This window comes from Styela clava, chromosome 3 (genome assembly GCF_964204865.1).
Source record: "Styela clava chromosome 3, kaStyClav1.hap1.2, whole genome shotgun sequence".
NCBI classification, from domain to species: domain Eukaryota; kingdom Metazoa; phylum Chordata; class Ascidiacea; order Stolidobranchia; family Styelidae; genus Styela; species Styela clava.
In genome coordinates, this window is record NC_135252.1 from 8,145,081 (window position 1) to 8,166,820 (window position 21,740).

The window sequence follows — 21,740 nt, forward strand, 5'->3', positions numbered from 1 at the left end:
TATGATTATCAATTATTACAAAGATTGGGCGTAGGGATGCCACCTTTGGATTTACGAATCGGATCGATTCGAATCACATTTTTTCCGAATCGATTCGAGTCAGATTTACGCGATTCGGAAAAAGAGAGCGATTTACCGAAAAAAAAACATTGAACGTTTGTCAAAAAGTTGTTTTCGGGGTCTTCAGATCTGCCGAATGCGTTTATGCGGCACTCCGAATAACGCCAAATTACGGGAACGAAAAAAAAAACATTGTTCAATTAACGTTTGTTAATCGTTGTTTCCGGCGGCATTAAAACTGCGTTTATACGGCATTTATATTTGTCCCAAGTTCGGCACAATACACTCTTTTATGATGACGTGTGGCGTAAGTTCCACCAAACTGCCAGTTTTCCACCAAATGGCCTAGTTTCTATTATGCGCGAATTTAAATGGATCGTATACCTGAAAATTCGTGACAATTGTGATGAAAATTTTCAACAGCACACCTGCGCCACGACTAAGTTATTGTATGCCCTGGCATGATTGGATGAAGAATCAGCTACCGGCGTCTAGATAGTATTTAATTTTGATTGAAATTTAATTCAAACTTTGTTCTGAGTGAAATATTTCGCGTACATTTGAAAAGAACTATTTCCGAATGAGTTCATCGGCCGGCAATGTTAATTGACAATTATGTTTCTCATCCTAAAATATATATTTATTTTGTTTGCGTTTGTCAGGCTTCCACTCCAGTGGCGGTGAGCGAAATCAGGGGGACATAATGTAATAGTACATACAGGAGAAAAAGCGCTTTTTCAGCTGTTGCAAAGAAAAAAGATTGGAAAAAAGTAGTATTTACTTTTAATTTTTTTAGCGCGATACAAGCGGGAATAAAACATTTCGGATTATTTCTAGCAAATGTCATAACTGACAGGTGGGAGTAAATAATACTTGAGGAATGGCAACTTGTGCACTGTTTTACATCAACACGTGCCAGATTTCATACCAGACCAAGCATACTGTGCGAATGTCTTATTACTTTAGCCCCAACGACCATGTTTGATCGAAAAAAGGCGTCGATTATGCACATTTGGACTTTTTGAATTACGAAATTAAACGTAGTCCACGATAATAATGAAGCCCGAGCTATCCAATAACGCTGTTAGCCACAAATAATATTGTCTCTAATATTTAGGGCAATTTTTGTTCGCAATCGTAGGGTGAACGATTGTTTTTCTCGAAATTCCTTTAATTCAATCGTGGTTAATTTTATCGTCTTCAATCATTTCCCATTTATAGTAATTCAGATGCAATTAGAATGTTTTTGTCGTATTGCTCTATGCTGCTAGCATAAATATAAAGTATTGTACTAAAGTTTTGAAGATAAAGAATCGGTAATGAGGCCGGTCTTAATTAAGTATAACAAGAAGTGAAATACCACAGTTACTTACATATACTGCTGTGAGACTAGGGACAACAGTGTTGTTACTGTGTTTACGACATAACAGTACAACTGTTCCCTGCTTATTTTCTCATATGAATTCCATCAAATTGCCTTAGTCCTGATACAAGTATAACATAATAATAACTCAACTCAGTATTGTAAGACTTACAGATAAGTTTCAACAGCAAGTTTTTCATCAATGCATTTATTGGTGATATCTATGACCTATGGTACATCTTTTTCATCAAGATGGAAATAAGTGTGGCTTATTCACTGAAAAATCCTTATCATCCTTGCTATATAGTGCATTCCATTTTCAAGTTTTTCTCTTCTAGATCTGAGCTTTTTTGTGACTTTGAGCAAACATACGCATGCAATAAAAAAAAAGTTTAATGGAATCAGATTCGATTCGAGATTCAATTCGAAAAAAAAATGTATCCAGAAGTGGCAACCCTAATTGGGCATCTCAGTTGTGAATATGTAGGTCCTATCTGATAATTTCCATTACCTGGATTTATGCACACTGGTTTGTAATCACAGCAGAGTGGTTATGTCAAAACTGGGAACTGGTCCTTTCGCTTGAATCATTTCTGCTGCTCCCACAGTTTTGCCAGTAAGAGATTGGCATTATTAATATGTTAATAACTATTTCACAAACTCTAGTCTGAAATTTCTGTACGATCCAACTAACTTACATGCCAACATCTAGCGATCCAGAAATATGTGGACGGAGGTAACTAATTTTGTTTGTTTACTTCACATCAAGTTGTGTAAAGGGACGGGAGCCTATGGGCAGGGAGTATTCACTTGGCTAACACAAGGAAATTGGAATAAAATTATGGCCTAACCCAAATCATTGGTTGCCTATCAACTTCCACAGAATATAACCAATGACATAATTTAATATTACCAGTAATTAATTACACAATGTATGGAATTGGCCACCATGTTCAAAAATATATATCACATTTACAAGTAGTGCAGAAACAAATATAAAAACGGATAGTTGGAAAACATTGCATCAAATAAATCAAGTTAACAGTTAGGTTTTAGCTTGATCAAGCTTTTTACTAGGTCAATGACCAGTTGTCGGTAAATTTGGACCTATACTATACATATGTAAACAGTTATTTGTGAGTGATTCTCTCAGTTCGAAACAGGATACACCTCATATTTGTAAAAATTGTAATTGTAAAAAAATTGTATTAAGTTAGCATTGAAAAAGTACAATTTAAAACATTATTATACATAAATTCTATTGGGTAAACATAGACTTTAGAAGTCTTTAGCAAATCACAAAAAATTCTTGATTCCCCTATGAGAAACAGTCGCACACTTGATACATTGGCAAGCTAGTTATGAATGATTTTTATTAAGGTTATCTGCTGAAAATTTAATATCCAAATTTCAATTAAAGAACTTGTAAAATATGAAGAAATCACAATAGGCATAAAAAGTTATAAACATAATTATTAATAAGAGAAATAATATATTAACAATTCAAAAAATATAAGCCTAAGAAAACAGAAATCCAAATGTGAAAACAGTATTATTGAGTGAAATGTTTCAATCAGAGAATTCCAAGACTTATTTAAATATTCCAAATCATTGAAAATTTCACAGAATTTGAAGCATTGAATTGTTAAATTAAAATATCCATTGGTATCTACTGGCATTCCTAAATCAATGTCAGTGATAGCTTGTGAGACTCCCTATTCTCAGTTGCATAATAATGCTTTGGACAAAGTTATATAAAATATTGAAAAAGTAAATGATGCTGTCCTTGGATATATCTGAACTTGCAATATATTCAATACACTAACTTTAAAAATGCATTTGTATTCATGTTGTAAAATGTAACCTCCAGCAACTAATGCTGAATGTATTTTTCTTTACTGTAACAATAACAATTTAATAATCGAATTTGGATACAAATAAGGCTAACAATAACAATATAACATGTAGGCCAGAATTGAGCCTTTTATTGGCTGAGCCAAGAAAAGAAAAATGATTGTTGATTTCTCAGAAATATGCAATTGCACTTGTCTTGATATAAGTCTTTATTAAATGTCACAGATGTTTTTTGCTGGGAAAATTAAATGGGTTTCGAAACTTTTGGTTCATAAAAAAGTATAAATTTAAATGTAGTCATTCAGTGTCTAAATTATTGTCAGCCATAGTGTGATTTTGAATATGAAAAGATTTGAAAATTGGACTGTCAGCAGCCTCAATTGTCTCCAATGCTTGATAATATATCAGTTTTCTCATAAACTGATATTTTATTCAACACTTCGAATTGATAAATTACTGAATATAACTGAGTTTTAAAAAAGCTGTCAAGAGCCCCATTAGATGTCAAATGTCAGAATTAAAAATGTGGGTGAGTTTAGTTTGCGCATGTGCACAGTTCAATATTCCATGAGTATCATCATTTTTCATTTTATTCCTATTTCTAACTAACTATTTAGACAATCTAAACTGTTTATACACAAATCTCAAATCTTACAAAAGAGTGACATTAATATCATGATTCCCCATATATGGCATTGAAATTGTCATATCATCATATACACGAACAGTCAAAGGCATTTGAAAATTCTACTATTCATGACACGATTTTGCTACCAATTTAAGCTTTTCAAATGTAACATAGGTTGCGAAAAAGCAGATGTGAATTGGAAAAAAGTCAGGAAGCGCGCAGTGCAGAAGGATGTTATTAATACCTAAGTGAAATATAATTAAGGTACCATGTAATACAATACTAGGTGGTGAGGTAACAACTAACAATACAACGTTCCACAATACATCAGTAGCAAAATGTTTACAACTATAGTCAATAAAAAACACATAATCAAGTTCACTTTTAATTAAGAGATGATTTAAGTACTAAACAATTAGATATCAATAAAATGAAGCCCGTAAAAAAGTTTTACAAATATATGAGACAATGAATGTATAAGGCTTTCCTTTAACCACCAATTAAGTAAAACTGATCAATTCAAAACAAATCACCGAATTTTATGATATATGACAAATTACAGATAATTCCAAAGAAGATTTCTGCACATTCACAGTATAAGTGAAATCAGTAGTTTTTTGTGTAACAATGCCAATAAGTACATTCACATGTCACCCTACACTGTTTAGACATAAAGTATAACTTTTGTTGTAATAATTGTATATGACAGCTTTATCTACAATAAAAATTCAGCCATCGTTACCACAAATTTACTCAACAACAAACCAGACTAATGTGAGTTTTTTAAAAATCACAGAAGAAGATAAAAAAAAAGAGTACAAAGACCTCGGCGTTTTGATTTTCTTAACATTGAAAAAAGCTTCAAAATTCAAACCTCCAACCCGATGTTTCAATTATATAATACCAGAAAAGTTTATTACGGTACTTTGTTACTGCAGTATCCAGTTTTCCACAGGTAAACATTTCATATCTGATTCAAATGTCTTTCCATTTCAACTATCCGTCATTTGAACCAACCGGAAGCATCTACAAAAAAAATACAACTCAAATATTGATAAAGATTGTTTTTAATAATATATTACATTAAGCTACCACACTCAATGTTGATATATCTATGACAAATATTGACCGATGAGAAAAAACTAGGGAATAGATTGTTTCCTTTTACGTGCACATGGAATGCAAAAAGAGAGCAGCTGCATCAGATTATAGATAAACATCTTAAAAATGAAGTTATCAATAATATTGTCAAATCAAGGCTTTAGGAATCATATTCAAGTCTTTACACTAGTGTTTCTAACAGATCTAAATATAAATACTTATCAACCTATGTTGGGTTGCAATTTCTTTTAAACTTTTTTTTTTTTCACAAAAACATCCATTTAATAATTTCTTTCCCAAACTTACCATCATGACATGTCATCATTATCAACTGCTCTTACAAACTGGTGCCCGAGCAATTGTTCTGCAGATAATCTTTTAGTAGGATCTGGAACCGTGCACTTCTTGACAAAATCTTTTCCTTCTACAGTAAGCATATCCGGAATAGCTGGTGATTCTCCAGAGCCAACCCTGAACATAACTTGAAACCGTTCCATGTCATGCCACGGTTGTTTGCCAGATGCCATCTCTATCACAACACAGCCTAAACTCCATATGTCAGATGCACGGCCATAACCAACTTTTTCTGAAGAATTTATAACTTCGGGAGCAGTGTATGCCATAGTTGTTCCAATATGAGTGATCATTTCTCCAGGCATTGTCTTCAAAGTGTCTTTAAGTTTCAAAGCACTTCCAAAATCCCCCAATTTTACAACACCAGCTGTTGTAAGAAATATATTGCTCCCCTTTATGTCACGATGTACGATACCACGTGAATGTAATGTGTGTACAGCAGCTAAAACTTGTGATGTGTATCTTCTAACCATTAGTTCTGGTAAACATATTTTACATATATCAGCCAATGTTCCGCCATCACAATACTCCATGAATAAGTACATCTCATCACGATGCAATTCAACACCATAATACTGTACTAGATTTGGATGTTTAATTCCTTCAAAATTTGTGTATTCATCCAAAGCTGATCGAATTTTCTGAAGATCATTAGGTTGAAATTTAACTTCTTTCATTGCTAATATAGTTCCAGTGTCAACGTTTACACATGTATAAACACGTCCAAATGAGCCTTCACCAACCCTGGCCCCTCTTTGCCACCTGAAATTAACAGTTCGAACTCCTAAGCTCACAAATGAGGTTGGTCTATGATTATCAGATACTTGACCGATTATACCAGCTTCAATTCGTCTTCTGTCTTTGTCCATTTCTAGTTCTTCAACTGCATATCTTATTCGATCTGATGGAGCTAAAACATCATCATCCTCTTCTAGAGACAAAGCGCCTAATTCTTCTTCATACGTTATTGCTGCTCGAGTCATGGGATCCGCAGTTGATGAATTACTGAGAGATCTTAACACTTGAGGTTCAGATTTAGGGACATGCAGGGTGCTGAGCGATTTCGTTTCCCTCGATGGCACAGAGTTCTTGTTGACTGTGTTGGTATCACCTTTCTCTTTTTCACCTATCAAATGGCTGATAAAGCTGTCAATTTTTTGTTTCAAACTCGAGAATTCATTTTCACCTAATGAAACGACAAAAGCAGAATCCATATTCACAACAAAAGTCAATCCTTGACTTGCCCACCTTGGTCTATGTCCTTTGCCTTTTTCACGATGTTTCATAACATAATCCATCCATTGCACAGCAAGTTCCATATGCATTTTATCAATCGCACTTCGAAATTCACCAGACATAATTCTAGTAGCTTCCTTGATGAAATCGAAACCAAAATTGAAGCAAGATTGCATTACTTCGTTAACCTCTGACATAACTTGTTGTCTTGAATCCATGTCAAATGAACCTACTCTACTGATGCGTTGTTGTAAAATTTTGTCACTATGTGACTCTAAGCAGCTTAAAGTTTTCTGCATACTTTTTCTTAATATAGCTGATAGTTCCAACACTCGAGAACGTAACAAGTCGAATGATTCTTTTATCTCTTTCACTATTGGCATTTGAGCAACATTCAGCTTGGCAAAAGGTGTGAATAGAAGGGACATTTCTTTCCTCATAATTCCTACGTCATCTGCAGAAGCAAGTACCACAGTAATATCATGTGATAAGCGAAATGATTTACTAAGCAATGCCAATGATGTCTGGCATTTTTTGCTATGGTATGTATTATCTTGAAAATGTATTTTTATCACATCTCCATTCCATACAGTACATCCCTGGCCTTGTGTGCATCTATTCATGCAAGTTTCCCCACCATTCATTTCAATTTGAGTTCGTAAATTACTTTCAGACCTGGTCTTTTGTGTCATCCTTTCAAAACGATTCTGTTGCATTTTCCCTTTCCCACGTGCTTTCTTTTTCATTGGGAATGTAACTTCAGACTGTCTTCTCAGGCCTGCATTTTCAGAAGGTTTTTTCACAAATATAACACAATCCATTTTAGTAGAATTTTCTACTTCACGATCGCTTCCATGTTTTTGCCCAGATGAAGTCAGCAGATGATTGAAGAGCGCTCTTTCAACAAGGCCCCACACTGTTATCGATTCAGGGACGCCCGCACACTCTAAAGAAGCTTTCAGCATTTCCAACTGATCTTTAGGATCTGGAATAAATATCCAATAATTCTGTAAATCTACATAATCTGCAGGGGTGGACAAGCCATTTTCATTTGAGTTATTCTCCCTCCAGTTCATTTTAAGTAGGGTATCAGAAATATCAACCAAAACATAACCTTCAGAAGACATAGATTCCAGAAGTTGGCAATATGAGCAATACATTTCAGGACTATTTCCAAGATATATAACATCAAACCCAATTGCAGGCTCCAAGGCCTTACGCAATCGTTTTCCAAAAGATAATATTCTTGTAGCTCTTTCTCGAGTTTCGATAAACAAATCTCGGACAGCCCTACAGAGTTCAAATAAGTAACGTTTTTGGTAACCATTTTGACTTATTTGTTTGTAAGACAACCACGGAAGAGAATTTGCACTAGATGATGAAGATGTAGTAGATATTTGTCTGTTCATATTGAACTCTGTTGGAGAACTAACTGGTGTCACCGATTCGGATGACTGAACAGAATTATGACGTGATAAATGTGGACTTTCAGAACGTTGCCTGTGGAACCACAGAACACCAGCTTGAGCCTTTGAAGTATGCTTAATAGAATCTGAAATTCTTCTTTCTTTTTTCAAATCTTTGTAGGGATTTTGTTCAGCAGGTGAGGGAGTTTCCATATCGGTTTGCGACTCAATTAGAGCATTAATCGCACTAACAATAAACTCTCGGGTTGAGTCAACAATGTCTGCAGATATTCGAATAAACCTGCTCGCACACATAACAATTCCGTCAAAATCAATCAGTGGGGATATATTGTTAGCAAAGACCCATTCCTGTTCCAAAATCTCCTGAAAACCTCGAGGAGCATGTGGTAAATCACCCAACATTTTAACCAACCATGCGTTAACAAAATCCAGGTAAGTTGTGAGCATGCAGCGCAAATCTGCTTCATAATCAGCCATAGATAAGGTGTTATCTTCATCTTGCTTATCTATGTATATATCGCCGATCAAAAAATTCAAAATATCTCTAGCAAGCAAACCACATTCAAGCATTTCCTTAGATTCGGCCACAAGCTGCTTTGCAGTTAAAAGACATACAGATGAGCCACTGTTGTTAAAAAATGGCATGGCTTGTTTCATTCGCAAATGCATACATTGCTTCATAATGGCAAACAGAACTCGAGGGAAAAAGAGATATAAGGGCTTGATACTTGGCAAATTAAATAGAGCAGTGTTGCAATCGGATGGAGATACAGCAGACGCTTCAACAATGACAAAATCTAATTGATTTCCTTCAAAAATATTTCCGTGAGACTCAGAAAACACATTGTTAATTTTTGTCAAAAGATTCGAAAGTTTTGAAGTTTGATCCTTGCGAGTTGACTGTGACACACAGTTTAGGTGTGTCCATACATTCGCAAATGAAACTTCTCTTTCCTCCTCGCAACCAATTAAAAACTGAACTGAATCAGAATCACCATTGTGGTCCATAAAATCACTCTCATTTTCTATACGGGACATCTGAGGGGTGGAAATATAGCATTGTTTTGGAAGTAAGTTCATCTTTGCACGAAAAAGTCCACTGAAATGCTTGTGAATAAATGTATGCAGGATTGATTTAACAGCCTTTCTTTTTAAAATTCGACTCGTGTATTCACTTATGATACTTTTAAATGTGTCCACACTAAGGTATGAAGGTATTTCATTACTTGTACTGCTCGTTTCCTCCTCATTTTCAGAAAGGCCAGTTAAATTGAAATGGAAAAGGTGTAAAGCAATATTGAGTTTTCCTTTTAAATCTGATGTAGTATTATACCAACAACAGAGTGATTCGATTTTCGACTGAAATTCTTCACTACTGTAATATGGGTATTCTGCTGATAATGTAGAGGATGAGGGATATAGATTTTCAATTATACAAAGAAGTTTTAACACCTCTCCAACTTTGCTAAGAGCATCTTCTTGTAGTTGAATATACTTTTTGGTAGGAAATAAGATATTGGTCTCAAGATCATATTCAAGACTGGTGTCATGAAAAAAACGATTGGCATGCGGTAATGCTTTGGGTGATTCTATATCTGATATATCTTTATCAGATTGTTGAGACACCTCTAAGTCAGAAACATTACTTGACATGTAGCTGTCGCATTCTTCACATGCCGCTTCGGGTATCTGCTCTAAAGTAGAATCTATTTTTTCTTTCAGTTCCTTGAGATAAGTGATGTAGTTACTATCAAATTGAAACACAGACACAAATGATAAAACGTCCATCACAAGACAATGTCGCGCATTGAACAATATTTGATCCTGCTCCATGAGCGAGTGATCATTGAACCACGCTTGCAATTCAAGCCAGATAAGCTCATTTCGTCTTAATCTGTACATTTGTGAGGTTTTATGATCAACTTTGCTTCGATCAGTTTCCGATTGGTTCTGTTTGTTATTCCCTGCCGTGACAACCTGTCTTAATCTTTGCATGTAACGATGCCTCATTTGTTCTGTTGGAGAAGGCTTCTGAAATTTAATTTTAGATTGGTTTTTACGACCTTTGCCTTTCGATTTTGAATTAGATTTTATATTATCGCTGACAAAATCCCTTTCAGATACACATGAAGTTGACAGACAACGAAGTGGGCGACCACTTCCAAGCATAAACATATCTGATTGGACAGAAGCTCGTCTTCCAATAACAATATCATTGTCACCAAAAATATCATCGCCATCTCTGGCTGTTGGAATCGAATCCCCTCTTTTTGCATCTCGCTGATGGGAGCGGATCTCAGTTTTCTTTTTTCGCATTGAACTCCTTGGGCTATTTATATATCGATGATCTTTTGAACTAAACATGAGATGTTTGTTTTTAGGGTCAACTTTCCACGCATCCGACCCGTTCGCAGCGGCACCACCAGATTTTGCATTTTTTATTTTGCTCCTAGATCTTCTCCTGGGAGGTGTAGCTTCTAACAGGTCATTCACATCATAATTCATTACCACGATATTCTACATAGCAACCGATGGCACTAACTGACTAAACATAAAAATTAGAATTGATGAATATTGCAACAAAAGTCAGAAAGAATAAGTAAAAAACTGGCAAGCATTTCACTACTGCACTATATATCACATACAGACATAGGGACAGCCACATTCAGACATTCCCAAAATTTAGTATTCGGAATACAGGAATAGATTGTAAAACTGTAAAATGACAAATGATATTTCTGAATGCAGGAATTAGAAACATTAAACATATATCAAATATCTGAATATATCCCAAAATGAAAAATGTTTACCAAAGAATTTTATATAGCTACTGTATGCAAATTTATAGAAATTGAATTTAGTAATGATTTAAAAGGTTGTAATACAGTAATAAGGGGTCTGGTATAGTTTAGTACCACATGCACTTCTAGTTGGCCTGGCTCAATAATTTTTGCATATTTCAATTCTAACCCCCACCTGACTACATCACCGAAAAATTACGTCATTTCGAAGTCACAGTGGCGTAATAGGGCCCACCAAAGTATGCGGATGGTCGTCCAAAACGCGCAGACTATCACCCATAATTGAGCAAGCTATTTCTCTTGTTCTCTCGCCACAACGATCACGATAGGAGAGAGATTGCCAGCGTTAGCGAGATCGTTATCGGCGGCGCAGATGCCATTTCGGGCGATCGTAATTATACTTCGGCAAGCCCTATGACGTGATGGTGACGTCGTAGTGAAGTTTTGGATGGCATTGTCAGGTGGGGGTTAGGAATAACATATGCAAAATTCGTTACGCTTCGCCCACTGGAAGTACTTGTGGTACCGGTACTAAACTATACTAGACCCGTAGTTGGCACTGTTTTAATTAATTGAATATGGTACCCTACCAATATATTCAAAATCAATAATCAGCATAACAGGTGATAACGTACCGTAACTGATAAAAACAAACACATATCAAAGAATCAAGAGGGCAAACCTTAGGCTTTTTAAAGATTAATAAGGACACATGGAATTTCACATAAAAAGTCGCTGCCAAACGAAGTGGTACCGGGTACGGTACCTATTTGCCACGCCATATTGCTGTATTCTGGTACCGGTACCGGTATCGGACATCGGTACAGTATTGATCTATCGGAGGATGGCGAAATTGAATACCGAATTAATAAACAAATATTACAGCTGATTCTTGTTGGAGTCTACTGATACTATATAGTATCCGGCGTATAGACTACCGTGCCGAAATCATTGAGGTGGCCGAAATTCTAAATAGCCCAACCGTAACTGCCACAAGTTTACGTTGAAGGGGTGGGATAGCTCAACGAGTATACAGTATATATGCTCATTGGCTAGCTAGACCAGAGTTTCCCAAGGCCAAACTAGGGGCAACCCTAAAATGCGGGAAACGGGAACTACGGGAAATGCACTAAAATGCGGGAACGACGGGAAATTGCAAAAACTAAAATGCGAGAATGACGGGAACTACGGAAAATTTCACTAAGAAGCGGGAATGACGGGAAATCGTTTTAAGATACGGGAAATACTCATTTTGTAGTATGTTTAGGGGAAATTGTTCTAGGAAACAAAAGCAACGGTAAATATACGCTTGGGGGTGTATGTACGTGAAAATTTGTCTAAAATGCGGGTATGACGGCAAATCGCTTTAAAGTACGGGAAATACTCATTTCAGAGTACGTTTGAAAGAAATTGCACTAGGAAACGGAAGCAACGGGAAATATACGCTTGGGTTGTGTGGGTACGGAAATTTCACTAAAAAGCGAAAAATTTCACAAAGAGTGGCAGTGACGGGAAATCACTCTGAGATACGGGTAACATGTATGTTAGTACAATTACCCCGTACATGCACACTCAAGTATAAACGACACTCCGTAAGTATGTGCAACAAGATGACGCCAACCTGAACCCAAACCTGGTATACATACTATGTTCAGGTTGTGCGCCATCTTGTTGCACATACTTCGGGAGCGTTGTATAAACTTGCCGTTGCTTTCGCTATTCAATGCATATTTACCCCACACATACTCTAAAATACATATTTCCTACACCCTAAAGCAAATTCCCGTCATTCCCGTCTGTTGTGAATTTTCCCGTAGTTCCCGCAATTACAAATTGACAAATTCACGTCGTTCCCGCAGTTACCGCTTTTTAGTGAATTTCCCGTCGTTCCCGTTTCCCGCATTTTAGGGCCCTAAAATGCAGGAAATGGAAATGACGGGAAATTTTACTAATAAGCGGGAAAATGTTACGAAATCCGGGAACGATGGAAAATCGCTCTAAGATACGGGAAATCTGCAATTTAATTCAAATACCCCGAACGTGCACACTCAAGTATAAATAGTCCGGCAGAAAAGGGGGCCTTTTCGGCCCAAGTTTGATTTCAGACATAAAGTATTTTTTATTTGTGATTATTCATCTTGGGGTCATTGCCCATCATTTCTACATGGGTGTGGAGTTTGCAGCCTTGAGCAATTTTTTTTACGGCTCGATATTTGTATTAGTGTTTTCTCGTGAAACCTGTGCATCATAATGACGCACAACCTGAACCATAACCTGTTACAATACTATGTTCAGGTTGTGCGCAATCTTGGTGCACAAACTACGCAAGCACCAAATTTACGAAGAAATAAAATCAATACCTTTTAGGTATTTATTGAGATATTTGTATTAGTGTTTTTCGTCAAACATGTGCATCATAATGACGCACAACCTGAACCATAACCTGTTACAATACTATGTTCAGGTTGTGCGCAATCTTGGTGCACAAACTACGCAAGCACCAAATTTACTGGGAAATAAAATCAATAACTTCTAGGTATTTGTTGAGCACAGCTTTGGGTCGCGACCCATATACAGTATATGAAAATACTGTCGAAACATACGCGTAAAATAAAGAGTACTATTTCAAAATACCCGTTTTTGTTGCAATTAACAACACAAGCCTGCTAATGCAGTCGCCATTTGTTCAAGTGGATATACACCCGGTGGAGAACAGTCAATTATTTGTTAGCGAGAATTGTTATGCAGCGGGATGATCACGACGACGCAGTGAAAGATAATGATATCACGAGAACAAGAATGAGAAAATTGCTACATTTTATAGTATATCCCTGGAAAAGAATGTAGTTCATTCTTATGTTCCATGCCAATGCTTTTCAAACTGCCAAAGACTCTCAACACTTTTGCTTCTTCTCTTCTATAAAATCCCCCCTTTTGAGAAAACCTGTCATGAACTAAAAGAGGCGACCGTGATTCTCTTGCCTGTTGTCATGCTGTCCCAGGAATTCTGCTACAACAAAAATTTCACAAAAACGAATTTTTAAATTTTATGGTTTTATTAATATTCTCAACAATGAATGATATACGGGTGGTAAAATGCCAAGTTATTCCAACAACATGATCATGTTTTGCAATTTACAACCAATATTTTGTATGTAACTTTGTTTGACAGAGCCCCAAGAGCTCTAACTACAAATATCAAAAATGTGAGGCCAAAAAAGTCACACTACAACATTGCCAAATGTACTGTATTTACCATAGATAACAGGTTTACCAAAAAGAATTACATGAAAAATGGTAAAATAAAGATCAATTCAGCAATATATACTTGGTGATATGCATCTGTTGATGATTTCAGGTGTTTGTTTCGGAAGTTTAATAACAGAATTAATTGTGGTTGTTGGGGATGTTTTAAAAAAAGGTTGCATGGAAAAAAGGTTTTCACAAAATGTCAAGGTTTGATAGTAGTAGAGAAGTAGAAAAAATACTCCCATGTTTTTTTTTTTCATTTGATAACCACGCCACAGAACTTCCCCGATAAGTATACGCAGCAATTGCGAGAGGCAGAAATGCCAAGATGGGATTTCATCGCATTGCAAACCAATATTAGCAATTCTTATATATATTCGCGCATTCCCATCTGAACAGCGTGGAAAAGATTATACCCATCTACACACTTTAAGAGCTATGTCAGATGAGAGTCATATTATCGAATATCAGTAAAGGAATAGTGCAATGGGAAAAGACATATAAGGCGGAACTTTCAGTAGTATGCAATCAAATAATCTTATTGTAGAATATATATTTAAAAACATTTCGTCACGCCAACTGCAGTCCGAACCTTTTGTCTCTGGCTGAGCTTAGATACCAATTAGCACTCATATAAACTGGTAAGACTGTAAGAGGCACGCGATGGAGCAGATACTAAGAGTATCCATTCCCCAGCTGTCATTTGAGTGGGTACTGCTGTTTTTATTGCAGATTTTACTGATCTTTTTGTATTAAAGATTTACTGGCATCACCGATTTAAGGATGTTGGAAACCAACCAACCATATTACAAACATTACTTTCAACACGCGGTTTAAATGAATAAAAAAGCTGAAACTAGTATTCTTTAGAACAGCATACAAATTCTATGGAATGAAACCATACACAAAAGCTCGTCAAAAACCTATAGCTCAATAATCAAGTGGAATTTGATGCATGTGCGCAAAAATGTGCGCGTTACTACGTACAACCGAAGCACGCAGGAAAATGTGTGTGATGTACTAGTATTCAAAACGTTTCACTCAACTGTGTTAGCATAACGGGTGTACATCTCGGTTTCGCACACGCATACCTTCTATCTCCACAAGGATATATTAATTCTGCCAAAGTCAATGCAGCACTGAAAGGTTGCGGCTTTCCCAAAAGAAAACACGTTACACATCTTTAGATACCAGTGGATGGTTTTACATGGCCTTGTTCGGAGTGAAAGACGAGGTCAAATATTCCAATCCAATTCAACTAATAAAATATTTCCCAAGTCCCTAAGCTTAAACTAGGAAAACGAAATGCGCGCAGCAACGCAAGTGTAGTTTGAAGAGCGCAATAGAAAGTGGCTAGATGCTGTCGATGGATCTTGGCTTGTATTAGTGAAATAAACTACCATTTATTCAACTAAAATTGAATTTCTGACATTGTAAGAAGATTCAATGTTACTATGTATGCAAAACTAAACCATGTAGTTATGAAATAATTATTTTTAACAAGAAGGCGCTCCTGAAGTATTTGTACCAAGATGACGCACAACCTGAACATTGTCTGTTTATCAGGTTAGGGTTCAGGATGTGCGTCATCTTGGACCGAATACTTTAGATCCACTTAAAAAAATTTGCTCAACATTATATACTCCACACCCACTTGGGTATCATTATATATGTCATATACATTATATCTAAACAATAAAAAAAACTTTATGTCCCAAAACAATGTTAAGGCCCAATTCTGCCGGACTAAACGGCGCTTCGGTAGTATTTGCACCAAGATGGCGCACAACCTGAGCTTTAATCTGGTACACATACTTGGTTCAGGTTGTGCGCCATCTTGATGAACTTACTTGGGGAGCACTGTATAAACTTGCCGTTGCTTTCGCCTTTGAGTGAAAGTTTACCTCACACAGATTTTTCAGATTCAGATTTTATTTTCGTCATGCAAAACCAATATACGATATGAAAAAATAAAAAAAGACATATAACAAATTACGAAGACAGATATCGGCTTGTTGCAATAGACGAGGGATCGCGAAAGACTCAAAGAGTCATCCAGTCAGCGACACCTTGTAGCTGCATTGAAGCAGCAAATATAGCAACCGAACAACTCAATATTAAATAGTCACTAAATTCGACACAATCATATATATAAAAGGGACAACAAAAAGAATGCCAAAATGACCACGAAAAGTTACCTAAACATTCACTTAATTAGCCTCAATCACAAAAAGGAACAACAAAGTTTGAAAAATAAAATACAGGATGTCATAATAACTATGGAGTATTAGATATTTACCTAATTAAACTCGATCATACAGAGTAAGAACAAAATAAAATCGAAATAAACACCGAGATACTACAATGATCACATCGTATTATATGACTTAACAGCGACATCTGTAAGAAGGATATGCCTCAATGACAACAAAGAATTGCGAAATAATGCTGACTAAGCATACACAGTAAACCAATATGGCGTGCCCAGCAACGGGCTTCTGGCTGCGAGAATCAATACCGTATTTAACGGATTTTTATGTTGAAAGCGATTGTTAGTGGCTATTAGAGTAGTGCAGAATAATTATGGGTTCTGCAGTATTCGTGGCATATAGGTTGGGCGGAAAATATTAAAACAAGAACAGTACACAGCGAGCACACAACTTGACGAACATGGATGGGAAAAGCAGCACCACAGGGATAGGTACGGTACATACCGGTATACAAATATAATATTTCTAGACTAATTGCAACTGGGCTTATAAGCATCTAGGTATAGGCTCTTCAGTGCATGTTTATACAAGTTATAAGTACTGGTCCTAATGCTATTGGGGAGATTATTCCACAATTTAACACCAACAAACTTGATTGAGTTTTGGGTGAGTTTGGTGCTAAAACGATTTACATAATAAGAACTGCTAATAGAGGACCGTGTTCCATATGAGTGAACATTGCTTTGTTTTGAAAAATAGTTTGTGAACGCAGGAGGGAGTTTTTTGCAGTGGTGTTGGTGCATCAATTTCAAAACTTTTATTTTGTAAATGTCTGCCAATTTAATAATTTGAAGGTTATAATAAATAGGACTGAGTCGTGAAAAATAACTAGCGGCAGATATTGCACGGATTGCTCGGTTCTGCATAATTTCAATGCGATGTAATAATGTTTTAACAGCTGAACCCCAAGCAATTATGCCGTATTGGATATGGCTCTGGAATAAGGAGTAGTACACCATCCTTAGTGTTGTTGGTGATGTAAATCGTCTAAGCTTGTAAAGTATTCCAACCGATTTAAATAATTTAACGGATAATTTGGATAAGTGAACATCCCAATTCATTTTACTATCTAAATATATGCCAAGATATTTATAAGAATGGACATTTTCAAGTTCTTTGTCATCAATTTGTATTACTGTTTCATTTTTAGATTTGCACTGGTGTGGAGATATTAACATAGTTTTTGATTTGCCAATGTTCAATGTTAGTTTATTAGACCGCATCCAATTTGATACTTTCGCAATTTCAGAATTTACTCTCAACTGAAGAACTGCACAAGATTTGTCGCTGTCGAGAAGATTGGTATCATCAGCAAACAATTTGGTAAAGAAGGAGGAACAACAAGTTATGTCATTTACATAAACTAGAAATAGAAGAGGACCCAAGCAACTACCTTGAGGAACTCCGTGAGTCACTGGTAAGGGAGAGGAACGACACGACCCAACTTGAACATATTGTGATCTATTACTTAAATAACTAGAAATGAGTTTGTTTGCTGTACCCCTGATACCGAAATGTCTCAACTTGTAAATCAGGATGTTATGATTTACGGTATCGAAGGCCTTCCTTAGATCTAGGAATGTTGCACTGACAAACTCCTTCCTCTCTAGTTTATCGTAGATATATGATATTGTGTCTAAGATAGCATGTGATGTAGATAGATTATTTTGGAAGCCAAACTGTGATTTATTTATTACATCATGTTTCGTAAAAAAAGCATTGAATCGCTTATGAATCAAACGCTCAAATATTTTACTTATTGATGAAAGAATTGAAATTGGTCTGTAATTTGACATACATTTTTTATTGCCAGATTTGAAAAGAGGGATCACTCGGGCAATTTTGAGACATGCAGGGAAGATTCCAAACAAAAGTGAACAATTGAAGAATTCAGCCAAACATGGTGCAATGAGATCAGCAACTAATTTAAGGAAACGTGCTGGTATGTTGTCTGGACCAACTGCCTTCCTGTCTTTCAAATTATGTATTTCTATTATCAATTCATTTGTAGTCGCTGGGCTCATGAAGATGGACTGGTTTATACAATTGTGAAGAAATTGTTTAAAGCTATCCTGTTCAGTGGAAAACTTGCCTGAAAGGCTAGACCCAATTGTAGAAAAATACTTATTAAATTCTGTAGCAATCAAAAGTTCATCTCTAATTATAGAGCCATTTTCAATATCGATCTCGTTAACTTTTTGATTAGATTTATTTTTTACATGAGTGATTTCGTTAACTGTTTGCCATGTTGACCTAGGATTACCTTTGTTTTTAGCAATAAGGTTTTGATAATAGGTTTGTTTTGAATCATCTATGGCTCTAATCAAAACATTTCTATACTTTTTGAAATAGGAGCGTTCGGAAGTGTTCCCTTTCAAATACTCTAAACATACTCTAAAATACATATTTCCGGTACTCTAAAGCAACTTCCCGTCATTCCGGCTTTTTGTAAAATTTCCCGTAGTTCCCGCAATTTGAAATTGGCTATTTCCCGTCGTTCCCGCAGTTCCCGCTTTTTAGTGCATTTCCGGTCGTTCTCGTTTCCCGCACCTAAAATGGCGGGATGATCATAATCAGAGTCTAAATAACTTATACCGGCGCGGCGGTGTGGCTCAACGGGCTAAGCGTTAGGAATACGCTCGCCACCGCACCTCTAATTACTCTGCGTGGGTTCGCAGGTTCGAATCCCATGCAGGAATGGTTATGTGCGAAAGGATTGCTGGACTCCTCGCCGTCGTTGGGTGGTTCACGTAACCGCTGGTCGGTTACGGCTTTCTCCACCACCAAGTCCATGCTTCCGAAAACAAGTAATACAGTAAAACTAATCCCATACCCGACTGGGAATGGTAACCGGACGAGAGGCCGTGGTCCGCCATATGGATAAGCCGTCTAAACGTCTGAAATTGCGCAAATGCGCATACCAGTGGGAAGGAGAAGTTTATCATCATCAATTGGGATGTCAAGTCGCCGAAAGAATCGCGGTGACAAAAATATTCACTGCGGCCTTGGATTATGACAAAATTAGGAAATAAAAATCGCTGCATTGTTGCGAAGTTTTCAGTCTTCAAGTAAATTCTGGAAAATAAAATTGTCACGGCGATCGTTTTGACGGCAGACATCCCAAATACGGTTGTTTGAAATGACAATACTCATTATTCGGCGTTGTGTTCGTTGGAAATATTCGAATATCTCGACTAATAAAACTATTTGCCCACCACTATCCCGACGCATGTTATTTATCATTGAATGACAATTAAAAATCAACTGTTTAACATTAAAATCCAAGTAATAGTTTCACATTTAATGCACTTAATCGGCGCTACATGCGAGCGTGTTTTTGTACTTATAAACGATTTTGACGCTACTGACATCCGTGAGTTACACTTCTCTCAAAATTAATTTTCACGATTTCTAATGTTCTATTTTTAAATGCGGGTACTGCTGACTACGGATTAATGGTCGATATTTAAAATAGGACTTGCAAAATATTCACCATAAACCGCCAGGCACATAAGAGGCGCGCTACACGTAACTGTGGAATTTCGCTGTGAACGACACATTCTTTTCAGTTTATAAAACGCCTACGTGGTCGTGAATAGCACTTTTGGGTGCTCTGTTTTAATTTCACCGAAAATTTTGGCTGCGCCCATGTCGGTACCTATCCGATATCACCCCGGCTATATTCCAGCACTGATAAACCAAGTCATAATTTGTCACCCATGTCATCAATAACCAAAACTTTTGTGCTTGCTATTACCAGAAAGCCTATGCTGAATGAAAGTGCGACCTGCGGTTTTACTCAGTTATCTTTGTCTGGTCCTCCTGTATTAAATGTTGCACACCCTTGGTTTTAACTACTTAAATTGCTTTGCAACCTAGTTCTTCGCTTGATATTTATCATGTTTTTTCGATTTTCGTCATTTTTTTCTGTAAATTTAGAGCAATAAGAGAATGATTCAGGTAGTTTGTAGACTAATATGATATGTAAAAGTTGATTATGTCCCGAGCATATGTTGACATTATTTATCGAATGAAAAAATTATTGCCCCATCTAACGTGAATACTACCATATTATTTTATGATATTTTTCTCATTCTATTGCATTTTTCTCTGCGATTTTATATGTAACTGCAATACTTTATATTTTTTCTGCCAAGATGTTTGTTATTTTATTGCAAGCATCAATTGCTTTTATTATTTTATACCAATTTCTTTGATTTCTATGTTAAGTTCCCTTATTTTTTCATCCTCAAGTCATTCGTACTTAATGATACTAGCCCAATTAAAAAAATACTACAATCACAATTTCTTAAATCATTGTGATCATATATTTTTGGCGCATTCAATAAAAAGAACATAAAGTCATGTTTTTGATGGAATTAGTCTGCTTTACAAATGCGTCTTTCTAACAAAAATAAACGAATTGCTTCAATTGAGCATTGACTGATTGAGCATATACTTACTATAGCTAAAGATAGTATTATTTATTACGTAATTTGTCTACAAATATCTCATTCATTAGGGCCACGTTTTCCAAACTGGAAAAAAATTCATCCCTGGCGAGTAACTTTGTCCTTTTGAGCAGGAATCGGCTTTGTATTTGCTGTAGCATTACTGATTTCCCAAAGTTCGCTCTGCCTACTATAATACAATGCACACATTCAATTAGAAAACACTGTTACTGTACAAAATCAGTTTTTCAACTAGGGCAATAGACAAAGATCTAAGAATTAAATTAGTACAGTAGTTTTTATGCATAGTGAAGAAGAATAAATCTTATTCATCAAATGTTTTGTCCACATGTATCCCATGTATCATACATACCATTTAACAGATGTTTTGTCCACCAACAGCTCATTCGTGGAATGTTTTCTTTTCATACATGTCGTTCAGGGGTTTTGTCCACATATATCTCATTCGCCAGATATTTTGTCCATATACATCTCGTTTCCCTGATGAAACAACAGCTCATTGGCGAAATGTTTTCTCTCCATACATTTCGCCAAGGGGTTTTGTTCATATATATCTCATTCGCCTGATATTTTGCCCACATGAATGTCGTTTATCATACATCTGATTAACCATATATTTTGTCCATATATATCTCGTTTCCCTGATGAAAAAACAGCTCATTCGCGAGATGTTTTCTCTTCATACATTTTGTCCAGAGGTTTTGTCCACATGTATCTCATTCGCCGAATATTTGTCCATACGAATCCCGTTTATCATACATTTCATTCACCAGATATTTTGTTTATATATATTTCGTTTCCCTCATAAAACAGTGCCGTGATTATTCGCTCGTTAAAAAAACGACTTTTTCAGTGAGACTCTTCTGTGGCGTATGATATTCAAGCCATGGTAATTAACCTAATTGTGTCTAATGTAACTCGCGTG

The 21,740-nt window shown here is 36.2% G+C and overlaps 1 protein-coding gene and 1 long non-coding RNA gene across 3 annotated transcripts; one reads left to right on the forward strand and one right to left on the reverse strand.

Annotated features, from left to right (window-relative positions):
• Positions 1-2,325: 2,325 nt before the first annotated feature.
• On the reverse strand, positions 2,326-10,589 carry LOC120343355 (mitogen-activated protein kinase kinase kinase 4-like). Its single transcript, XM_039412507.2, has 2 exons — positions 5,313-10,589; positions 2,326-4,931 (listed from the first exon to the last, which is right to left on the reverse strand). The coding sequence occupies exon 1, from the start codon at positions 10,526-10,528 to the stop codon at positions 5,315-5,317; it is 5,214 nt and encodes a 1,737-aa protein (XP_039268441.2). The 5' UTR covers positions 10,529-10,589; the 3' UTR covers positions 2,326-4,931; positions 5,313-5,314.
• A 5,953-nt stretch (positions 10,590-16,542) lies between these two features.
• LOC120333927 (uncharacterized) lies at positions 16,543-18,721 on the forward strand. Of its 2 annotated transcripts, XR_013474838.1 has the most exons (4): positions 16,543-16,774; positions 17,593-17,760; positions 18,157-18,285; positions 18,696-18,721. It is a non-coding gene; the product is annotated as an uncharacterized LOC120333927 (long non-coding RNA). The 2 variants fall into 2 exon arrangements; XR_013474837.1 differs by lacking the exon at positions 18,696-18,721 and having other exon boundaries at positions 18,157-18,657.
• Positions 18,722-21,740: the final 3,019 nt, after the last annotated feature.